The sequence below is a fragment of the Anas platyrhynchos genome, chromosome Z (genome assembly GCF_047663525.1).
Source record: "Anas platyrhynchos isolate ZD024472 breed Pekin duck chromosome Z, IASCAAS_PekinDuck_T2T, whole genome shotgun sequence".
Lineage (NCBI taxonomy): Eukaryota > Metazoa > Chordata > Aves > Anseriformes > Anatidae > Anas > Anas platyrhynchos.
The window spans coordinates 68441817-68464063 of NC_092621.1; the positions used below are offsets into that span (position 1 = coordinate 68441817).

The following is a 22247-nucleotide window of genomic DNA, read 5'->3' on the forward strand; positions in this document are numbered from 1 at the left end:
GCATGCAAATAATCAAAGAATTGAAACTTACAACTTTATCATCTAAAAATGTGATTGTATTTGCTTCTACAAGCTCTTTACACCTCATTGAATAATTGAGTTAAGCAAATTGCTGAGCATAGTTAACTTCTTTCCATTGGGAAAACCTGCCAGAGATGAGGCTGTAAGAGGATGGAGTAATAATGTGCAAATGCCAGGCCAATGGCACAGTGCAGTATGTTTCCAGTTTGATCAGCTTCAGCTTCTGAACTGTCTGCAGTGTGTTTTTGAGGCATGACAAGGACTGTGAAAATTCATACTGAGAAAATGTTGTGACTTACAAGAACTTAAATTTCCAAATAATGGGCTCTAAATGAGACTGGCTATTACTTCTCATGCATTACCAGTGGTACACAGTTTCCCAGATTCTTTCCCCTCTTCAAGATTATTGCAATTACTTCTTTCTATAGAGGCTTTGAAACAAATTGTGCTGGCAGGAGCTGTCTGCTGATTGGTATGTTTCAGTTTTTTCCACGGGGCTGGCTTTTCCTGTCAATACTCAGAGGTTACAAAGTTCGGGATTGAGTAGCCTGTGACAGGAAGACTTCTATACAGCATGTTTTTCACTCAAGATTTTATGCATAACTGCAGAGTGAGTAACAATTTCTGGGAAATGTCACTTTGCAGCATCCCTGGCTCTGCAGTCTGTGCCTATGACATGCTTGACATTGCCAATGTATTTACTGGGAGATTCAAAGAACAAAAGTCTCCAGATTCCACATGGACACCAGTTCCTGATGAACGAGTGCCCAAACCCAGGTATGTTTCATGTGCAGTGATACTGTTCTGTTGCATGCAGAGTTTTGACAATTTGAATAGCCTTTTAAAGTACTGATCCAAATGAAGGTATATATTGTAGTAATGAAAAAGGAGTTAAATTGCATTTAGAACTAAGATATGAAAATGGGATTTTTTTCATTTAGATCACATTTGTGTAAAATAAATCAGGCCAGTATCATATCCAGAATAACTGGCATTTTAATAGAGGTATGAGTTACCTGTTGCAAATTGGTTCAGTAATGGATGTTTCTTGTAGCAAAGTCTATACTAGTTCTGAGAATTGCTCTTCTGGGGTTAACAAACAATTCACTTGCAATAGAGGATGGGGAGGCAGGGCAGGCAGCATTCTATCAAAATAGAGGTTTGTTTTACGTCATTTCTCCCGAGTTGCTTTTCCTGCTTCCACTTCCCTCCTGTTTGCATGTAGTTCCCTTATTACACTTTCTTTGTATTACCTACAAGCACCCCTTTTGTGCAAAATGGTGTTGATAGTCATTTGTTAATCCATTTACACGCTCTAAGAATATGATGAAAATGTACATAGAGCAAATTAATTTATCTTGCAAAACCTCTACCACTTTAATATATGTTTTATATTACCTGTGTTATCTTTCATAATTTAAAATAAATAAATAAATAAATAATCTAAAACTCTGTGGTGGCTACTAGGATTCTACACAAGTCCAGATTTAGCCCACCATGTTTTAGAAACTTACCAAGTATACTGTCCCAATGCTGTGTTTACTCTGAGGTTGTCAGTCAAGAGAAGAACCTGGTAATGCCTGGAAAATCTCATAAATTCTGTGTCTGTTTTTAGTATGAGCCCTAGAGAGGCATCTACCTGCACTGGCCCTGGATTTTCTTCTCCTTTTTGCAGTGTTTCAGCAACTCACTGGATAGGCTACCTTGGTGAAGAAAGGCTGCAAGAGTGCTCCAAGATCATTTATTTGAAAACAATATTCATATAAAGAATATTTGCAGGGACAAGGGAAAAGCATAAAGAAAAATTTTATTTCTTTTCAGTGGGAGGGGGGAAGAGAAAGTTGCCTTGTAAGTTTATGAGATGATCCAATAGCATGCTAACAGTCACAATGAAGAGAGGATATTGTTCCTTCTTCTAAGTCAGTAGGAGATAATGATAGCTGAACCAGTAAACAGTGTTTCATATAATATTTGGCCATCAACCCACTTAATGGAAATAATCATTACTAGCAACTCATGTTGAAATTCAGAAGAGGCAAAAGATGCCTTTGAAATAAGGTCATTTTTGTTTGGATATCTCAGTATGGTACAGAAACATTAGTGCTCCTATTGACTCTAACATTTGTCAGAGGTTTACTGGTTTACTGGAACCTTTCAAGGGCCTTGCTTCCCTTTTTTCTTGAGATGAACAGGAGGGTTTACTCAGTTTTATGTTTATTCAATTAAGCCAGTTTTGAGATTATAACAGAATTAATCCAATTATGTGATTAAGATTTAGGAAAAAATAGGCCTCCAGATTAGATGTACAGAAATTCTAGGTACTGAAGTGCCAGAAAGCATAGGCTAGAGAATTTCACCCAATAAATCAATGCATTTGTCAAGGACTTAGGATATCGGTGATGCCCTTGATTTCTCCTTGTCTCCCTTTATTGGTAATTCTGTATGTAGTCACAAAATAACCAGCATATTTTGGATCTAGAGAGGCAGAGCACACAATCTGTGCATACTGTTTATTACACATCTGTGCAGGAGTATATTTGTTGACCCAGTTAATCCCTTCTGGTCCTGTGTTAGCTTCCTACATAACATTTGGTTACCTAAGTTTTGAATATTTATCTAAATCAGAGTGGCAGATATGACAGAACCAGAATTACACTTTGTTCAAGGTGGAATTACTTCATTGATGTTAGTGGCTCTACCTACTTTAGATCAAATGAAGATTGGACACTGCAAAATGATTATGAGTGGATTATCTTCTCATCTCACAGTGGCTCAAAGGCTGAAGAATCATAATGGTCCAGGAAATGGGATCAAATGAATTTTTTGTTGGAGAATGTAATCCACAAATTATTAATAACAGGCAGAGAATGATGCTGCTGATTACCTGTTGAAGCATGAAAGTTAAATTACCTTAGAGGAAGAGGATAGATTTTAGGAATACAGTGAGTAGATTTGCATTTAAATTGTCCAAGAATGATTATTTAACTTTTCAGTCAAAGTCCTCTATGTACTACAACACTTAAATTCTCCCTGAAAGAAGGGTAAAACCAACGCTTGCATGGATGCTAGCTGGGTTGTCTTCTTCAGTAGTCCTTCTCCTACCAGAAAGTACTGAAATCAGCACTCTTTGACCCATAAAAACAATCTCCTTCCATATGATATAGATTTCTTTTATTCCAAGAAAGAACGGTCAGCTAGTCAAGTTACACATCAGAAAGTGTCTTTGACAGTGAACATCATTAAGTCAAATACACAGATACAGTAATTAGGTTCCATGTGAGTGGACAAACTACAAGCTGTGCACATGAAACTACTGCTAAAGAAGCGGATTTGTTCTTTTACATGGCAGCATGGAAGTTCTTTTGGTCTGGAGTGGAGGATAGAAGGCTTCGGGCTTTCCTGAGGAGCTGAACAAGTCCAAGAGACTTCTCAATCCTTCATTTGAGACATTGCAATGCACTTCAGATTTTACGGAGGACATCATGACAGTTGTTACAGAAATGAGATTTGCACTTAGACATCAAATAAGTGTTCTGGATTTGCCTTCTTGTTTTATTTAGGCCTGGTTGCTGTGCTGGCTCTACATCATTAGAGAAATATGTAACCTCTAATGAGTTCCCAGACGATACTCTGAATTTCATCAAAACACATCCACTGATGGATGAGGCCGTACCTTCTATTGTCAATCGACCCTGGTTCCTGAGAACGATGGTCAGGTAAGTGCCTCCAAATGGACACTTCCTCATTGTAGCATGCTGTCAGGTTGTGCTAATGATCTTGCTTACAATGTTCTCAAATTCTATAAACATCCCTGGTGTGCTGGGCATGACTCCAGCTAGGAAAGATGGCAGTGCTGAGCAGATGCTGTAGAACTCCCTGAGCAGCTTCCGAGATAGGAAATAAAACTCACTTCTTTCCAACCATGCTGGGCTGAAACCGGATCCTGGGGGAAATGAAGTGCAGGGAATGTTGACCTGCCTCTTGGCTTATGGATCAGTGTTTGAGACAGCTCTGTAGAAAACTTGGGGCAAGGATCAACAGATAGCCTAGGGATATGTATACAGGATACAAGCATCCCTACCAGGATATGTTCACAGGATATGAAGATGTCTGTTGTGATATGTACTGGTATGTTTTACTGTTTACAGAAGTGTGCGGGCAGAAGTAGTCACATAATCTGTATTCTTTCTATGACAACAAGAGAAAAATAATAAAGAAGAGACTTGAACAAAGACTCATAATCAAAAAGCCTCAAATACACCATACCCTTCCTCTGAAAATATGTCCCCACTCTCCTGTGTCATGCAGTGGTCACTATGCTACTTTTCTGCCCTCCAGCTGTGGTTGGAATGAAGTGACTAACTTTTGCCATATTTCCCATATTATTTGCCATATTATGAGTAGTGTTTAGCACTAGAAGGGTTTAACTTAGTTTTATGAAGTGTATGTTCTGTCAGGTACTTATGCTGGATCAAAGGCCACTTATTTTCAATTTGGAGCAAAAATCGATGACACATGATGATCCCTGGCTCATAGAGGTATCAGTTCTCTGATCTTAGTCTAGTCCTGGACAAGCTGCTTCCCACATGGGTCATCTTTAGCTTCCAGTTATGTTATATCTGGGGCCTCACTTGGGAGCCAAAATGCCTGGGCTGGTGTGCCTTGAGGTTAAAGCAGAGACCCTGTGTTTAACACTGTATGGACAGCTGGTGCAAAGAGTTGTTGTGAGGTCATGGTAAACTACGTTCCTGAGGAAATGTTGAAAACCCTGGGGTTTATAAAGGCCAGGTGGTTTCAGGCCCAGCAACATTGCTCTACTGCATTCCAGTTACATAACTCCAACCAAAGATGAGAACAGCAAGCTCCGTAGAGTGCTTTCCTTTGATCTACAGTACCTGATAACTATTACCAAATAATCTCCATTACTCATCTTTAATAAATGATGTGATCCCACAATTTATACTGCCTTAACACTGAACTTGCTTAGTGGTTGTTATATGATTATTTTTAGTCAGATAAAATAATGTTTACTTTCTCAGCATTTTCTCAGAGTTGTATAGGCACAGCTTTTCCTGCCAAAAAAAAAAAAAAAAAAAAAAAAAAAAGTTGAATGTAGATCTGTTACCAGTATTGCTGCTTTTAATGTAACTGAACATGAAATTAAAATAAATAAATAAATAAAAATCACTGTGCTGATTTTCTTTCCCTGTTTGTAGAAAACATCAGGCTAGTACTTTGGTTTTGTTTGGAAGGATAATTCCTAAATTGTCTCAGACTCTTAACAGCCCTTCAGCCTTCTGCGTGAGGTTTGCTGTTGCAGACATGTCTGCTAACTATTTGACATCTGGATAAGCACACAAACACATGGAAATTCCCCACCATTTGGGGAGCCAAACTGGTACAGTCTGTATTGACTTACAGGGTTTTTCAGTTAGAAGTGCTTAAATATGCTATATGGCTGCTCAAAAGCTATCACACAGTTATTTGAAGTGGAAAACATGATAAAATAAATGGCAATCTAATCCACATGATGCAAAATGCTGTATTGTTTTTCTAGATACCGCCTGACCAAAATTGCTGTTGACTCTGCTGCTGGGCCATATCAGAACTACACTGTGGTTTTCTTGGGATCAGAGAAGGGAATCATCCTGAAGTTCTTGGCACGGACGGGAAACAGTGGTTTCCTAAATGACAGCCTTTTCCTGGAGGAGATGAACGTTTACAATCCTGAAAAGTGTGTATCTGATTCTTTGTACTCATGTATGGGTGACTTTTGACACTTCTGATTTTCCAGAGAGCAAGTTGTCCCATGAAAAGGGAAGCGGGCTAGAAGAAGCCAAGTTCTCTGAGTCATTTTATATTGTTTTGGGGGGATGTCTGGTTGTCAGTCTCTATATTGAAATAAAATATTTTTTTCAGCATGTCTAGAAAATAGCCCATCATCCTATGCAGCAGTTGAGGGATAATTAAAAGCAAAATTCTGCAAAGGAAGATTAATTTTCTAATCCTATAAAAAACTGATTCCTCTCCAAATAACTCACTAACCAGCAAGCTACTCTCCAAGGGAAATTTCCCACATTTTCGCCTTCCTTAAATATGCCTAAGGGGGCTTTGAAGAGGGTCATAAGCATGCAGAAATTTCAGCAACTTTGAGTGCTGGAGAAGGATAAACAGAAAAACTGAAGGGCCCTCAGAAATCTTGTCTGGTGTGTAGTATCTCTCCACTTCTCTGGCCCCATGCATTTTTAATGCATGCTTTAATACTTGCTTATGTATCTTTCTGTCACTGCATTTAATGGCTATTGTGTGTTCTTTTTCTTCCTTGGCTTTTTCAGTTCTCCCCTTTTCAGATTTTGTTTATGTTTTTTGTTGTCATGTTGGTTTTTTTTTGTTTGTTTGTTTTGTTTTTGAGATTGAGGAATCATTAGGTTTTCATTTGGTTTCCAGAGGAACTCACTTGTAACTTCATCTCACATTTTTGAATCAGGTGCAGTTATGATGGCGTGGAAGACAAGCGGATTGTGGGTATGCAGCTTGACAAGCCCAGCAGTGCCCTTTATGTTGCCTTCTCTACCTGCGTCATCAAGGTTCCCCTGGGGCGGTGTGAGCGCCATGGCAAATGCAAAAAGTATGTGCTTTGTGGTGGCACTTGCCCTCTTGTTGTAAGCCCGTGTTCCAGGCATGGGGAATGTGAGAGCACTCAAGAATGCCTCCTTCTGCTCTTCTTTCTCAAGGGCCTGCATAGCATCCCGAGACCCCTACTGCGGCTGGGTGAAGGAGAGCGGGGTGTGCACACAGCTGGTCCTTGGCGCTAAGTGAGTAATGGCTTTTGCTGGAAGGGCCTTGAAGCGCTGGCAGTGGCGCCGGACAGACTTGGAGTGAGCTGTTTGAAATGTGGGGCTCTCAGGGTAGAAAAATGCGTAAAGTGTTTGTTCCTACCTTATTTGCATTCTCTGAAATTTCTCACAATTTTTTTTTTTTTGGTGTGAACTGTCAGCTGATTGGTGACTGCTGAAAGAAGAGGAAGAATAAAATGAAAGAGCTGTACTAAGGCCCACGTGTTGTTGAAAAGAGGGAACTGGATGGCTGTGTCTGGACCAGCCCACACTGGAGCCATCACAGCTGATTAAAGAGGCAATAGAATCCAAATTAAATTACTGAAGCAATTTGTCCACTGAAAACAAAACCAGTCCTTCTAATTTACTGTGCATTACTAAGAGGAATCACAGAGCACAGTAAGAGCTTAAAGTAGATTCAGAGAAGTGCTGGATCTCCCCTTGCTTAACAGTAGAATTTAATTATTTTATAATAATGAAAGTCTGTGAGGTTTTGTTTAAGTATGGTTACTTAAGCCTTGCAGGAAGCAGACCTACTTCAGACCTCTCATTTCTTGGACACATCTGACACAGCTCACACTTGCCCACTCTGATGTACAACTAAACTTCAAGATAATGGTGTAAGTGTAGCATAAACATCACATAACCCCAGGAGCCCCACAGCCAGCCCAGCTTAACCCTGTGTCTGTACAGGTCTTCAGCATATAATGGATGAGTTATCATGTTCTTAATTTGCCATTTCAATTCAAATAGTCTTGTCCACTTTGGAAACTATAGCTATGTCTAAATACTTATATGCTTTATGGAGGCTGTTTCTGTTGGATATTTGGTAAAATACCATTGAAGTTCACCTGTGTGCATATGAGGTTTTCTCAGCCTTCTAGAGGTGCTTGAGGTTTTTTGCACTTGCCATGTCAAGGTTATGGGGAGTTTTGTACCTTACTTTCAAAAATGTCTCTACTATTTATCAATAAATCCATCAAGACAGGAGCAATGCAGCTTCCAGTAGTGCAGTTCAGAGGTGAGTATGGCAGGTTGCTCTCTATCCAATACAAACCACTTGGGAGGAGATCCAGATCAATTGTTCGGATGTCTGGTGGACTTCTAAAATAACCAACAGGAGGCAGAGATGTTAGGTGCCCTCCTGGAGTAGGTGACAGTTGAGCAGTAGTTTTAAGGACATAGTGCTGGGAATTAAGTGTCTATATGGGTAATGATGCCCCCACAGAAGGATCCTGCCTAATGTAGACAGGAGCTTGTATTGGAGGTTTTCCAGGGCTCTTGTCACTCATCTCTTACTGTATCAGGAACTTGGAAGAACAGCTTCACTAGTTATCCAAAATAACTGGCACAGGTTAGGAGTCTGAATTGAGCATGTCAGCTAGGAAAGCCTTTAAGTATTAATCAGTACAGGCCCTTAAATTCAGCATAATTCACTTTGTGATCTGGACCTTATGCCCTGCGACCATGTTCAGTGCACTACCTACAAAATTTTGAAAATGCAAGATTTTCCCCCCAGCACAGTACCTAGCCAATAGTTTAGCTTCGTTCCCATGTCAAAACATTGGTGCACTTTGACTACTGTATGGACAAGTCAAGGTAGGATTGTAACTGCTCATGATAATGTCTTTTTTTTTTTTTTTTTGATTGAATAGTTTAAAAATATATGAATGTTTGCCTCCCTTGACAATGAGGTATGCAGTAGATTTTCAAAGAAGAAAAAAAAAAACAAAAGAAAACAAACAAAAAAATAAACAAGGAGTCATCAGAAGCCAAAGACTCACTTAGCAATGACAAAAGAACTGAATGCCTATTTTGGAATTTTTTAGCCTTCATGGGGAAGTTTCAAAGAAATGGCTGGTTTCATGGTGTGTCTTTATTTCAGTTGCAGATGCGATAATTTCTTTCTGGTGGTGCTTGTGACTGTCGTTACTCATACTGTTATGTTTCTTTCTATTATTTAGGCTGGCATTTGAGCAGGACATAGAACATGGCAATACAGATGGCCTGGGTGACTGCCAAAGTAAGCAAAGCTTTTACCCTCTATTTACCATGTGTAACAGTGTCTTTCTGAATGCCTCAAATCACCCTTACCTGTCGAGCATTCTTTTGTAGCAATGTAAGGCACAACAGGGAGGGCAACTGCAGCTAAAGGTACAGGAAAAGGAGGCACAGCTTTTTAAATGTATTTAAATAGCCCAATTGATGTGATTTATACAAACACTGGTCTTCATATCAGTTATGTACTGGAAAGACCGTGGTTCTAGAGGATATTGATTATAGCAGTGAAATAATGAGATGAGTGTTCATTGTGTTTATCAGTCATGATGGTTGGGATGTTTATCTAGATGTGCAGAAGGAGCTTGGTTTCTTGTATAGACTGTGACTTGGACTACACTCCCATGCATAACAGGGAGACAGTGAAACATGTCTTCATCTTTGGATCAAAATCAAGAAGTGGGAGCTTATGTGTTTGTGAACCTTAGTTGATATTACAAACAGGCTGGACAAAGTAGCAATGCTAAGGATCAGGTACTACTGATCCTGCCTAAGAAATGTTAATGGTAAACCTTAGGTACTGACAGCATGAGTTGGAAGCTTAAACACAGTCTTTAAACATTTACATTTTGCACTGAGATGCTTAAAAATGCCCAGCTTGCACTATGTGCAAAGAAACCTTGGATGTTGATTTCTGAGCTGTCAGGAACACCAGCAGCTGTGTAGCTTGTTCAAGACAGCTGTTGTTCCAAATGTTCTTGCCAAAATTGGTTTAATTCTGAGCCCCAACTATTATTTACAAACCTTATGAAATCAAGAATCACATTCTTTTTGGTGCAATTTGCACTAATGCCTGTAGACACACACCCAAAACAAAACAAGAACAAAAAACAAAAACAAAACAAACAAAATAAAAATAAATTAAATTAAAAAAAAAAAAAAAAGAGCTCAGGAAGTGAGAGAGTCATTACTTTTGGAATGTAGCATAAAATAACAGAGGGCAAGAGTGTGCTCTGGGATACAGTGCAGTCCATAATCTATGGAGAAACCTAGAACTTTCTTGTGCCTTGCGCATCCTTGTTCAAGAGTCATTTATTATTGTGATCACTGTACTTATGGGAGTACAAGGATTTCAGTCTCTGCATGCCCTCGTCTCAGCTACACCTCCCTGTGCCCTAAAATTGGTCCATTTAGGGCTCTTTAAGTTTTTTGAAGGAGGTGTACTCACAGTCCGTTCTGTGATCCCTGTAAAATGGGCTAGCACCAAAACCGGGTCAGTTCCCAGCTGGTACAACTTTGCCCTTTTCAGCCCTTTTCAACATAGTTCTGCTCTCCTTGGGCAAATAGGTTAGACAGGATTGGAGTCTACCTGACATCAGTTACACATTAAAGTGTAGGAGATGATTCAGAAAGAGCAAGTTGTGCTCATGGAGAGAGTTCTGCTCCTGTACAGCGAACAGTAAAGCCAATACCCTGCCTAAGTCCCTCTTCAGCCCCGAAAGGTGCATTGAACCTTGACACTGCACAGGGGTAGATTTCACTCCCTGCTAAGCTAACTGATCTTTTTACTTTATGTGGTCGTGTATCATGTGAGTTTTGTCCTCATCAGCTCATGATTATAGCTTTATCACTCATCCTGCCTTGCACTGGAATAAGATGTGACCTTGCAAAGAAAGCCATGGCAAAGAGAAAACTGTCCTTCCCATTTGTCCCTTGCATGGGGCTAGTCATGAACACTTTTAGAGTCAGACATTGTTTAAAGGTATGTCTGAATATTAGTTTTGCCTGGATCCTTAGGATAAAAATCATATACATATAGATACCAGCTGAAGTATAAAAGGTTGCTAGCAGCAAACTACTAAAAACAAAACAAAACAAAAAGAGAGAAATAATGATTTTTCCCCTGTTATTTGTCTTTCAGATTCCTTCGTAGCCCTGAATGGTAAGGAAGTTCGTAGTTTCACTTTTTACTGACAGAAAATCCATTTTGGAGGAATCACTTTTTACTAAACTTTTACGTATTTTCATATTTTTTTGTTTTATTTAATGTTTCTTCCCAATTTATTTTGTTCATAGACATTTCAACTGCTTCACCCGATCATGAAATGTCTTACGACACAGTGTATGGTCAGTTTATGGGTGTTTTAAATATTCTTCCTGGGTTCTTGTATTAGCTAGTAGTTTCTCTAGTCAAATAACAGCTAACGCTTTATTATTTGTTTTGTCTTGATTTTGAGGGCCTGATTCACTAATCACGAGTAAGGTTAAGTCATGCTTCTTGATTTGCAATCCCTCTTTCCCAGTCCTCCCTCAAAACTCTCTCCATTGAATTAAAGTCAGATATGGCCAATTTTAATGGCACTCCAGCAGACATGATTAAGAGCATGCTTCATCTGAACACTCAGACAAAGGAACACTTGGAAACACTGATGCATTTTATCTGTTCCCTGGGAAAAACAAAATAGCTTACATCCCACTCATGAGTCGTCCAGGCTGGTGTTATGACTGTTACAGCAGCTAGTCACTGATAACTTAGGGAAAGGAGCAGAACTGTCCATGGGTGATAGAAAATCTCTCATAAAGCAAATTAACTATTACCTGTGTCAGCTGAGATGGGGTTATGCCCTGAGTCCCAAAGGTTTCTCTCACTTCTGGAGTGAGTAATTTATGTTGTACATGGTTGCAGTATCATAACACCCCTATGGTACCTGGTCTGTAAATAAAAAGGGGGATTCGCACACCAAAGTTGAAAGAAGCATTTTTGCTAGCCTGGAGTAGCAGTTTCCCACGAGGTAGCTGTTAATCTGCACTTGCAGTACTTTACACCACTTTGTTCTATGTTTGGAAGTGGATTACAGTGTCACTTGGAGTAAAGAATAAGTGTCTTCTTGAGGAATTATTGCAGAATAAATAATCACTTTAAATTCAAACCTAGACTTATATTGCAATAGTTTCTCTTCTTAGACATCCTGAACAAAAACAAGTACTCACAAGCTAAGAGGATGTGTGATACTGTTCCCAATGAAGGCAATGGCTAATTCCCATTTGGAAATTTGGAGGGCTGGGAACTTGCTTGTGAAATTGCTTTCATTCAGGCTGTGCAAGACAAACAGTTCTTCAGAGCTTAGAGAAAATTATAATATGTGTGGCTGAATATAGCTAGAGGTAGGTTAGTTTGCTGTTGTGACGATGCACATTAGATTGGTCCCTTCGTCTCCTGCCTGCAAAATATGTAGATGCAAACAGAACCAATGGCAACACATGACAGTACAGCAGAATATAAGTAACAAAATAATACTGATCAGCATTTAAAAATAAATTAAATAAAATTTCCCATGTTATTACCAGGAAATGGAAAATGTGCAGGTGAAATTTGTTTGCAAGTCTGATAATAAAAAACAATGAGGGGAATACACAAAATCTAAGTTGAGACTTCGTAATGTATGGAAGACTGATGGTTTCATCTGTGTATAGAGTTTGTCATTTCTTTCTGTTGAAAATTGCTATACATCCAAAACATAGAGCAGTAATTAAAGCATAAGTAATAATAATAAAAACCATACTGCTGAATCTAAAGAAAAAGAAAATAGCCCTGGGCCTACTGCTAACATGCCAGAAATGTCTTTGAATTCCTACTACTAAGTGTGTTTGGAGGCTGCACAGTTATAGCTGTAGACTGTGGTTCTGGATCCCATCAGCTACCATATTAAGAGGGAGTTTAGCCAAAGCTGGTATTTTAATCTGACCAAGAAAGCAGAAAAATGGTTTAAGTGAGTGTCAAAATGAAAAAAGCTGTAGTCCCAGAGGAGTACAGTATAGTATAGGTATAGGGAGTATACTTGCATGTCAAGCACAGTGATAGATTTCATGAATGAACCCAGCTCTTAAAGTAAGATCCCACTGACAAATGTAAGAGAAAGTGCTGAACCAACACAAATGTTGGTTCCCATTCATGCCCTCTTTCACAGATGATTTCATTGACATTTCTAATGTAGATTCTGATACATGGTCACTCAGCAAGACAGCCCTTCCTTTATGGGTTCAGTTGAAATAACCTTGATGATGTTACTGTAGTTAGTCTCTTTCCACCTACCAGGGCAAAATACAAAGGGAAAAGTGCTAGTCACCTCTCTTGATCTTCCCCAAGAAGACTGTAGAAACTTCCAGCACTAGACAGTAAAACAGTCTCAGTAAACAGCTCATGTTTGCTAAATGTTATGTCTGCTCTTTTTTTTTTTTCTTGAGCAAATAAAATTTTATAGTTTATTTTAGTGTTATTGAATACAATTAAATATGTAACTAAATGATAATTCATAATAGATTAAACCTCAGAACACTGGAACATACCAGGATGCCAATCAAATGAATGCTCAGGATGCCAAATGCTCAGATGCAAAAGTCTTATAGCTAGATTACCCCTTTTGACTGATTTACACCACTATAAATCAGATCTCTGGTAGACTTACTGCCACTCTGTAGCAGTGTACATGAAAGGAAAACTGAGCCCTTAATCTGTGTATTCCTTACATCAGCCTCCTTCTGAAATTGGCAGATAGGCTCCCTTTTCTGGGGCAGTCTTACATGATCAGTTGTAAACAAGTAACAAAAGTGCAAAGTCCACACAGGTGACTATTCAAGTACATCCTTTTTGACACCCAAGGGGAGAATAGGAGGCTGAAGTTGTGTTGCAGGTCAGAGATGAATGATGTGAGAGACATATTTAAACAAAGAGATGAGCTTAGATTCTTCCACAAAATTGTAAGCAGCTTCAATTACCTTTGGAAACATCAATTCTTAGTGAATTGGGCCCTTATCTCACCCCCTAGCCATATTCCTTTCTCCCTCTGTAGTATTGATTTAGCCTTTCCCTCTAATTGTCTAATTAGGTTGCTATAGCTGTTAATAGGATAGTGTGTGGACATCTTAACCTCCGAGATCCTAATGACTTGTGCATATTAGAGCAACTATCAAATACGTATTGAATCCCTGTCTTTGTTTTAAAGCTGAAAAAATCTCCTTATATTTTACAAGTGCACTTCAGAACAAGCTGTAGTTACAGAAGTGCAGCCCTTCTGAATCATTATCCATGCCCATAGACACTAAGTGCTTTTACTGAGGTCCTATTACTTGATTACAGCACTCCAAATGAAAAGTTTTTGCAAATAATGGAAGCACCCTAAAACAGATTTTTTAAAAGCCTGTCTATTTTGAAATTTTCATGTTTGCTTTAAACAAAGAAGTTTGAAAAGCACTATGTCTGCAGCTTTTCAGGTGGATTGTTTTAAAACAAAGGCAGATCTTTAGTTTTTAGATGTTTAGGTGTATGAAAAGCTAGTCAATACTAACATAGATGTACTGGCTACACCTCAGATATGCTAAAGCCTCTTTAAATTGCAGCAAAGCCTATTTACACAGTCAGAGTGGTAAAAATGGTGTGATGGGGAAAAAAAAGCCCACTACATGTTGCAAACCATACAGCACATTGTAAAGGTTTAATAATGGCTGCGTGTGAAAGGGACAGGAGTGGGTTGCCTGCCACTTCAGCCTTTTCTCTGTTTATGAAAGAAATAACTAGCTCATATGTTTCTGGTGTCACTCAGCTCGGTGGTGAAATTCTCCCAGCAGGACTGACTGTTCAGCCACTTACAAGACACAGTGATAATGCTTATGGTGTCTGGTGTGGCAGCCACTGCCCAGTAGCAACTGTTTGCAGAATACAGCTCCAACACAAGCAGGGTAGGTTATTAAGGTTAATCTGCTCCTGCCCTGCTTCCACAAAATGGAAGAAAGTTTATGTTGATTACATGTGGAGGACTGTTTCTCAGTGTGTACTAGACTAGCACATTAGTAACAGAGCAAATAGACTGATTTCTCACAATTGTGTGAAACCTTCCTCTACCTAACTGCCATCTGGTATACATTACTATCTTCACAAAGCCTAAGCTTTCAATTTCCAAGAACTTCTCCATGTATTTGCAGCATATGGTTGAGGAATTTTTTTTATTTTTTTTAGAAAATGCGTCCCTTAGGCATATATTTCCTCTAGATTACTGTATTAAGAAACATTTTTCTTCAGCCATACTTTTGTCTTTTCCTTAAAATTGTCCCTTTAAGCACACCAAAAGTAAAAGTGTCTGGACAGAGATATGGACATATAAATGCATATGTAAGGCATGTATAAAATATAATTGCTGCTTTGCAAGATTTCCTTCTCTTCCACCTCCTTATCAAGCTTTGACTAATTGCTTTCTTATGTTGAGTGCAGAACTATTTGTAGGCTGACCAAATGTTGTACACATTATTGTGGCCATTGAATGGGGTATTAACTTGAAGACTGAAACCCCATGAATTCTGGCACTGTGGTTTAGTCCTTAGGGAAAAGAAGACATGGAAATCTCATAACTTTGGCCTATTCTCTAGCCTATTCTATGTCCCATTGTTCCTCTTATTTCTTGAGAATGAGCACAGGAATTGACAAGCGTAAAATGGTATAGAAGTGAAAGCTTTCATGCTCCAGTGTATTCTTGCTTCAAAAGGGCACGTGTTTTCAGCCACTGGGCCTCTACCCATCCTTTTGGAAACAGGCAGCCCTGTAGAACTGCTGTGGAACAGGCAGCAAGTCTGGATTGAAGCCCATCATCCATCTAACTGTGTGTTACGAGTGCTTCCAGCCATGCTGTTGCTTACGGAAACCTTCTAGTAGAGAATAATATTTGGCTTCTCTTTCCTATTTGGGCAACATTAAAAGCGCCATCTTAAAAAAAATACACCCTCTAGTTTGCCATGTTAAAGAAAGGTGGCTAGGGGGAGGAAACCACCCTTCCTACCAGGAGAGAGAAAAAATACAGTGCCCTCATCAGCATAAGCCCTCAGCCTGAGGTCCAGTGCTCAATTAATTGTATTAATGATTACCTGTAGTACCTGAAGGGTGAGAATTCTGCATGGTGAGTATGCTGAATCTCACCAGCTTGCCCTACAAAGAGCGCTGGTTATAGAAGTTAGTTCTCTCCATATCCTGTGCAAAACACAGTCCAAAGTACTGCTGCACACAAACCTGCACGCTAAATCAAACATATGCAGAGGAGCACGGGCATTTTCTTCCCCTCCAAGATCATTAATATTCAGCAGAATTTCTTTAAATCATAGCAGCATCTTAACAGAAGCTGCAGTATTTTTGCGGATTTCATCAATATTTCAATCTGATGAAGCTGCTAAAAGGGCTGGATAAAATGAAGCACTTGTCTGTATTGAAGAACATTCAGATTTCTGATGGCTAGAGGGTAGTTGGGAAGCTGAAGTTCATCAGCTCTCCATGCACTGAAGGGACTGATGTTGCTTCTGAGATCAGGGACCAGAATGGCCAAAGCACTGGTGCAAGTGGTGAAAAGAAACTTTCAGAAATGTGGTGTGCTTGGAGTTTCAGTGCCCACTTTCCCAGGAGTCATGGAGCAGCTGAGCCACTGCAAGTCCAGGTTGGGGCCATCATTCAGAAACCATAGACTCCAAGCGTACTGCATTTTGGGTGTTGACCTACTTCCTGGGGTTGAGCTGCAAAGGACATACATATCTACAAATATATTTATGCCAAAGCCAAACCACTGTTAAAATTGTGCAGTGTTTCTGGCAGGTCATGTCCTGTGAGTGTGCTGTTAGGGTGTGTTCAACCAGCAAGGAGTTCCTCAGTCATGTTCAGGATGGCAGTGACAATGCCTAGAGCAGCTGTGAAACTCAGGGGAGCAGGGCTGTAATCCTCTCTTCCAGTCAAGAGGTCTACCCTGTGTGACAAATGCAAAGCAGATCACATCCTAAACTTTCCTCCTTCAAAACGGGCCTTCCAGTGTTCAAAGGGGCCTGAAGCAAGCAAGCAATGCCACATCTCTGTCCTGAGAGGTCTACCAACCAAGTGTGCTTTGAAGACAGTTACAATTTCTTGGCCAGATTCATGTAATAAGGCCTTCACTTCACTGTTAATTTGAGCAGAAATGATGTGTGGCTCTTTGCTAGCAGTCCTTACCTCAGAGCCATTGTAGACCACTGCTCAGACAAGACTGGTGGAAATGGTGCAAGTAGGCACAAACCCAGTGTTTTTTCCATCCCCAGTGCACAGGTTCTGGGCAGCCTCTCATTCCCTCAAGAACACTAGGCAGAGAGCAACAAACATCATCATGTTGTAGCTATTCTGGCATTCCACTCCAGTTCTGGTGGTGCTAGAAGTTGTTCCATTTTATTGCTTAAATTGCTGTTGAAATTGCTTTTCTTCCTAAGCCAGTGCCAGACAGTGTGGACTGATGCTTCGGTATCAGGCTCATGTGCAGAATCCAGCTGAAGGACGTTTGACTAAGACAAAGAGTCCTCATGCTGCTCCACATGCATTTAACACTGCTGGGCAAAAACACACAATTGCAATCTGAGCTGCAGCCAACCGCACACATATGCAGCCATTAACACCATCCCACTGGACAGTTTGGAAAGTCCAAATTCTGTGTTTCCTTCGAGCAACACTTTGCAAGGCCTTCAAAGCCATGCTCAGCCTACGAGGTTCACCCATGGAGGAAAGCAAAGGTTGTGCTCCTGAGCATGAGGTGGCATGGTAAGTGACTAATGAGACTTGTCTTCCCTACCTGTATTTATAATGTAAACAGGACACTCCAGTTCACTAGTTCCAAGCACCACCTCTTCCAACTCTCGGGCTCGACAGGGTTATGATGCTAGGGGACGCATGCTGGATTGGAAGGATCCGCTTGGTTCATCCGAAAATACAGACCCATATGTGGCAGTTTCATCCCATAATCATCAAGACAAGAAGGGTAAGGCCTTGGAAATGACTTCCTGTGGTGAGGAGGGAGGGGGGGAGGACTGAAGTGTAACTGCTTCCAGCTGGCTCAGAGCAACATGTAATAAAACTCCTGTGCTATAATTAAAAGCTTATCGTAAAGCCTGAAACTAAACAGCCAATCTCAGACTCAGTCCTAGATAATTCACTGCCTGAGGAAACCACACAAAACAAATAGAAATGTATGCCTTTGCCGTGTGTATTGTACATGTGCATGGGAAGGAGGGAAACAGTGGGGATTTAGCTCTCTTTAAACTTGATCTTCCCCGTTGTCTGACAAAGGCAGATTCGTGGCTTTCCATTTTTCTTAAGAGTGCACTTTTATATTGCCTTTTTGTCTGAATTCCTGGGGCAGCACAGCAGGTCTCAGCTAATTTCACATTATTTCTGTCTCTTGCTGTCAGGAAGAAATACTGAAGCTCCGAGGTTGGCTCTACTTTAACTGGTGGAGTTACACAGATGCTGGTCCTAGCCACTGGACCTGAGCATCAAATGCCTTTGAGAATGAGGGCTGCAGAGATCATTAGTGTATTTCAAAAGATCCTTAGGTGGTTGCTGGTAGGGAGAGTTTCTCTGCTGCATTTTTAAAGAGCCAAAAGGTGCTTTGATTTAGGTGGTGTTTCACCCTGTTCAGCCCTGTGCTGAAGCATGCTTGTGCCTGAGACAAGGGACAGCCCTGCCATTTGGCCTCTAGTCCTGCTTTGCTATGCATGCAGAGAATTAGAGAATTGCCTAAACTTGCCATTTGAACCTGCTTAGGGACAGAGTAGCCTTTCTCCTGAGCGAGGATGGTAGTGACCCATAGTTCTGTCATGGCCCTCCATCATTCTTCCTGCTGCTCTCAATCCGTATCTGAATGAGGTTAAAATGGTTCCTTTGTAAATAGGGGGCTTAGGTTCAAATATCTCCTCTGCCTAGAGAGATTTAAGTCCTTGTTATTCTTCTCCAGGGTGTTCTTAGATCTCTTCTTTCAATCTCTTCCCTGTTGAAGATGTTTCACTCTGTATGGACTAATTAAGTACTCAACGGGCCAGAAGGAGGATGGGTATAAGCAAAACTCACTTGCTGAGTGGTTAGGGCACTCACCAGGGGCAGGAACACACATGAGCTTCAGGCCTTTCTACTATGAATACTTTATAAAAAACACTTAAAATATTAATTGAAATGTGGATTCCAGTCTCTGTTGTTCATGCATTTTACATGAAAAACTCATTAGACAAAAGCATCAGCTGTTCCTGGAGAAGCTACTAGCATGCCAGACCTACTGCTTTGAATTGTCTGCCCAAACTAGTAGGTTACTAAATCATATTCCTTCCCCTCTGCCTGACCCACTGAGTCTTGAATTCTCTGCACTCACTGTGGAGATTTTCAGCAGGGGCTAATGAGCATGTTAACATTGCAATACAGTTTTCAGCAGAGCTTCACGAGCAGCTGGCAATGGTCTGGACTGTAAACTCGGTGCCTGGCATTCACAGCAGCCCCAGACACACGATGTCTCCCACAGTCTTGGGATATCTCAGAGATTTCTCATTGAACTCTTCTCAAAGAGCCTTCACAGCTCCTGTTCACAAGGGCAGTGTGCATCACCTGGCTGGCCCACCCGAGACAAAGTCTGAAGCAGCTTTCTGGCTGACAAGCTGGTCAAATTGGGCAGAAGAAGCAGTAAAATTTCCTGAGATGCCAAGGAGACAATTAATCTAGTAGCCTTGGCTTTTAGGCTTGATAGCAGCAAATAGAATAGGAATAGCTGAAATCCCCCAGGCAGAAGATGTGACTTGTCTCCCACCTACCAACAGTTTTTCCTGTAAAAACTTCCATGTATTCTTTTTCCTTCAGGTGGATTTTAGAAGAGGCTACTGTTCCCAAATTATATTTTTTTTTCTGAGCTTGATCATGTAGACATGATCAGGATAGGAGGCTAACTGCAAATCTAAAGGAAAAAATGAATTTCTGAACCTGGTCAGACTTACCTGTGACATAAGTACAGAGCTTCCCTGTACCACACAGACCTGTGGGATGCAGAGTCTCTGCAGCAGAATTTCAGGCAGCTGCATTACTCCAATTCAAAACCATAATGTAAGGGGTAAGTCTTTGGGGGCGTTGAAGACAAAAGGTCAGATTCCAAATCCCTACTTAAGCTTAGTTTGAGAAATCATCCTCGTTTCTTGAATCTGAACTCTGTTCCTCAGACCTTGCTCTTCAGCTGCAGAATGGCAATTTTAAAAATGTTATTTCTGGGTGTCAGGTATGTAGAGGAGAGAAAGCAGATAAACCTGCATGCTCTTCTAAAGATGGCATGTGGTCTACCTATCACTCCTTTTTATCAGAGAAATAAATCAATGACAATGCTGACAGCTTAAAAAATATATATATATTTTTTTCTTTTTCTGTCTGACCTCTTGGTAACACCTGGTATTCAAACTTTTTGAGCTGAGACAACATTTCCTAGAAAATAGTGTTCCCTCTTTTGAAAGTAAGTAGTGTTTTTCTCCTCCTCCCTGAGAAGAGGGGATGTCATTAAGCAGACTTGATGAGGAAGGAAGGAAAAGATCCTTGAACCCAGCTCTTCTGCTGGTATCAGTCAGGGATGCTAAGTCAGAAATCACCAATAGTGGAAGATCTGGCCCTTTATGTACCCAGAGGAATGCAGAGATGTGTATGCATTTTAATGACAGTATTTGTTATGTGTGGATCTGTACTTTACAAATCTTTTGCAAAGCAGTGCTTAGTAGATGGAAAACCAGCTCTTAAAAGCATCTTGTATGCCAGCCACAGCTTTCAGAGGAGCATGCAGTGAAAATATTAATAAACGTATAGCTGTTGGCTTTGAATAATTTTCACTTCAATTCACTGACTGATGAGGTGGCTTCCATTCAATAGTTCCCTGCTCAGGGAGTGATAGTTACCAAAGATCCTTATTAGCACTTGACAGGGTCATTTAAATATCATGCATTCTTTGTTGCCTAATTATGAATATTGACAAAGCTGGAAGCAGTCTACACACAATCAAAACAATGGCGGCAGAGGTGACCGCATGGTTGTTTACCATTACCATCTACTTGTGTGTTGTTACTCCTTGCCTTGCCCAATCAAAGCCACTTGGCTCCAAAATTGCTATTGATTTGTTGTTTTTAAAGGGCAAAGGAAAGAGTTCTTGCACAAAATTAAATCAGAAAATGTTAAGCTTACTATCCTTTCATCAAGGTTTTGTTTTCACTTTTGCTGTGGTTTCTTTCATTTTTGCACATTCACAGAGAAAAGAAAAATGTTTTTTTGTTTTGTTTTGTTTTTTTTCTTCTTTTTTTAACATTTTCTCTTTGTTTTGCAAGGTGCTTTGTGATGTTCTTCATTGGTTGTGTCTAGTCCTTTGGACAGTGTTTTCTTTCTTTTCCTGTACTCACAAATGACTTCCTTCTGATTGTACTAATTGTACAGAATCCACTTGCTGCTTTTTTTTTTTTTTTTTTTCTGTAACACGGGTGCTTTGATGATGTCACATCCATCCATATGCTTCACTTTTAATTCAGTGCAGGCATCTTGGGGAATATCTGTGGGGGCGTGAAGAGGGGGTTCTTTAAAAGGGTTGACTCATGGGAATGTGACATTTGTGTGCCACAGCTTTAGTAGCTAAATATACTCTGGGATTGTTGTTTCTGAGCTACCTCACATTTCTTGCCAAGATGAAAATGTGTAGAGCAACCCATAGAGTGGGAATTATGCATTACCATCCCACTGGCATTTTCATTTTGGCCATTAAGGAATCTGCCCCTCTGCATTGCAAACAAAAAATCAGCTCTGATTGGGCAAACTGCACCCTCTTGCCTCTTCTCCATGTCCTCCAACAACCAAAAAAAAAAAAAACAAAAAAAAAAAAAAAAAAAAAAACAAAAACAAACAAACAAACAAACATGTTCTAGAGTATGTTTATGTTTTGTTTCCTTTCTTGCTGTGTTTTAGTCTTAATTTAATTGTGTGTCTCACCTTTGTCAAAAGAATTTTCCTAACCTTGCAGTCTAACCTCCCGTTCTGCTGCCATTGTACTGAGCCTCCCTCCTGCCCTCAGCAGTCGTGAAGCTCCTCATGTGGAGCACTCCAAGGCTTTACCCTGTACACCCCAGTAGTGACCTAGTGCTGTGTCTCTGTAGTTGTTCTACTAATGAAGGGGAAGTAGATAATATAGTACTTACTGCTAGCGGAGAGACCTTCATGAAGAAAACAAAGTAATTTTCTTCAGGAGGAACTGGCCTTGCTCCCTCATTACCCTGCTGGCCCTTCTCTGCTGTCTCCTGTCCCTTCTGCCTCCTTCTAGAAATGCCTCATGTTTTTCTAGTCCTGGGTTTGTTAACACAATGTAGCCAACTGCTTAGTTTTATTATTCACTCCCTAAATGTATGGAGCTTACCTTTCAATCACAGTGCTGATAAACTGGTTGTAGAGATTTGGCTTATGATTTCTTTCCACAGCTTCTTTTCTGATGCATTCAGGTGGACATGGTTTAGCTGGGCATTGACTGCTTAAAGTGTAGTGTTACTCTGAACAGGCTTAATGTTTGTAATCTT

At 40.2% G+C, this 22247-nt stretch overlaps 1 protein-coding gene across 6 annotated transcripts in view; it reads left to right on the top strand.

Annotated features, from left to right (window-relative positions):
- The window catches only part of SEMA6A (semaphorin 6A), a 142935-nt gene that overhangs the window by 73268 nt on the left and 47420 nt on the right, over positions 1-22247 (top strand). For 4 of the 6 annotated variants that reach the window (XM_027446583.3, XM_072031600.1, XM_038171431.2 and 1 more), the window contains exons 11-19: positions 667-798; positions 3582-3737; positions 5579-5755; positions 6509-6649; positions 6756-6836; positions 8822-8880; positions 10777-10797; positions 10932-10982; positions 17498-17662. In XM_027446583.3, the coding sequence (XP_027302384.2) occupies positions 667-798; positions 3582-3737; positions 5579-5755; positions 6509-6649; positions 6756-6836; positions 8822-8880; positions 10777-10797; positions 10932-10982; positions 17498-17662 (983 nt within the window). The remainder of the gene's footprint in view (positions 1-666; positions 799-3581; positions 3738-5578; positions 5756-6508; positions 6650-6755; positions 6837-8821; positions 8881-10776; positions 10798-10931; positions 10983-17497; positions 17663-22247) is intronic. The other 2 variants (XM_072031598.1, XM_072031599.1) reach the window with 2 other exon arrangements.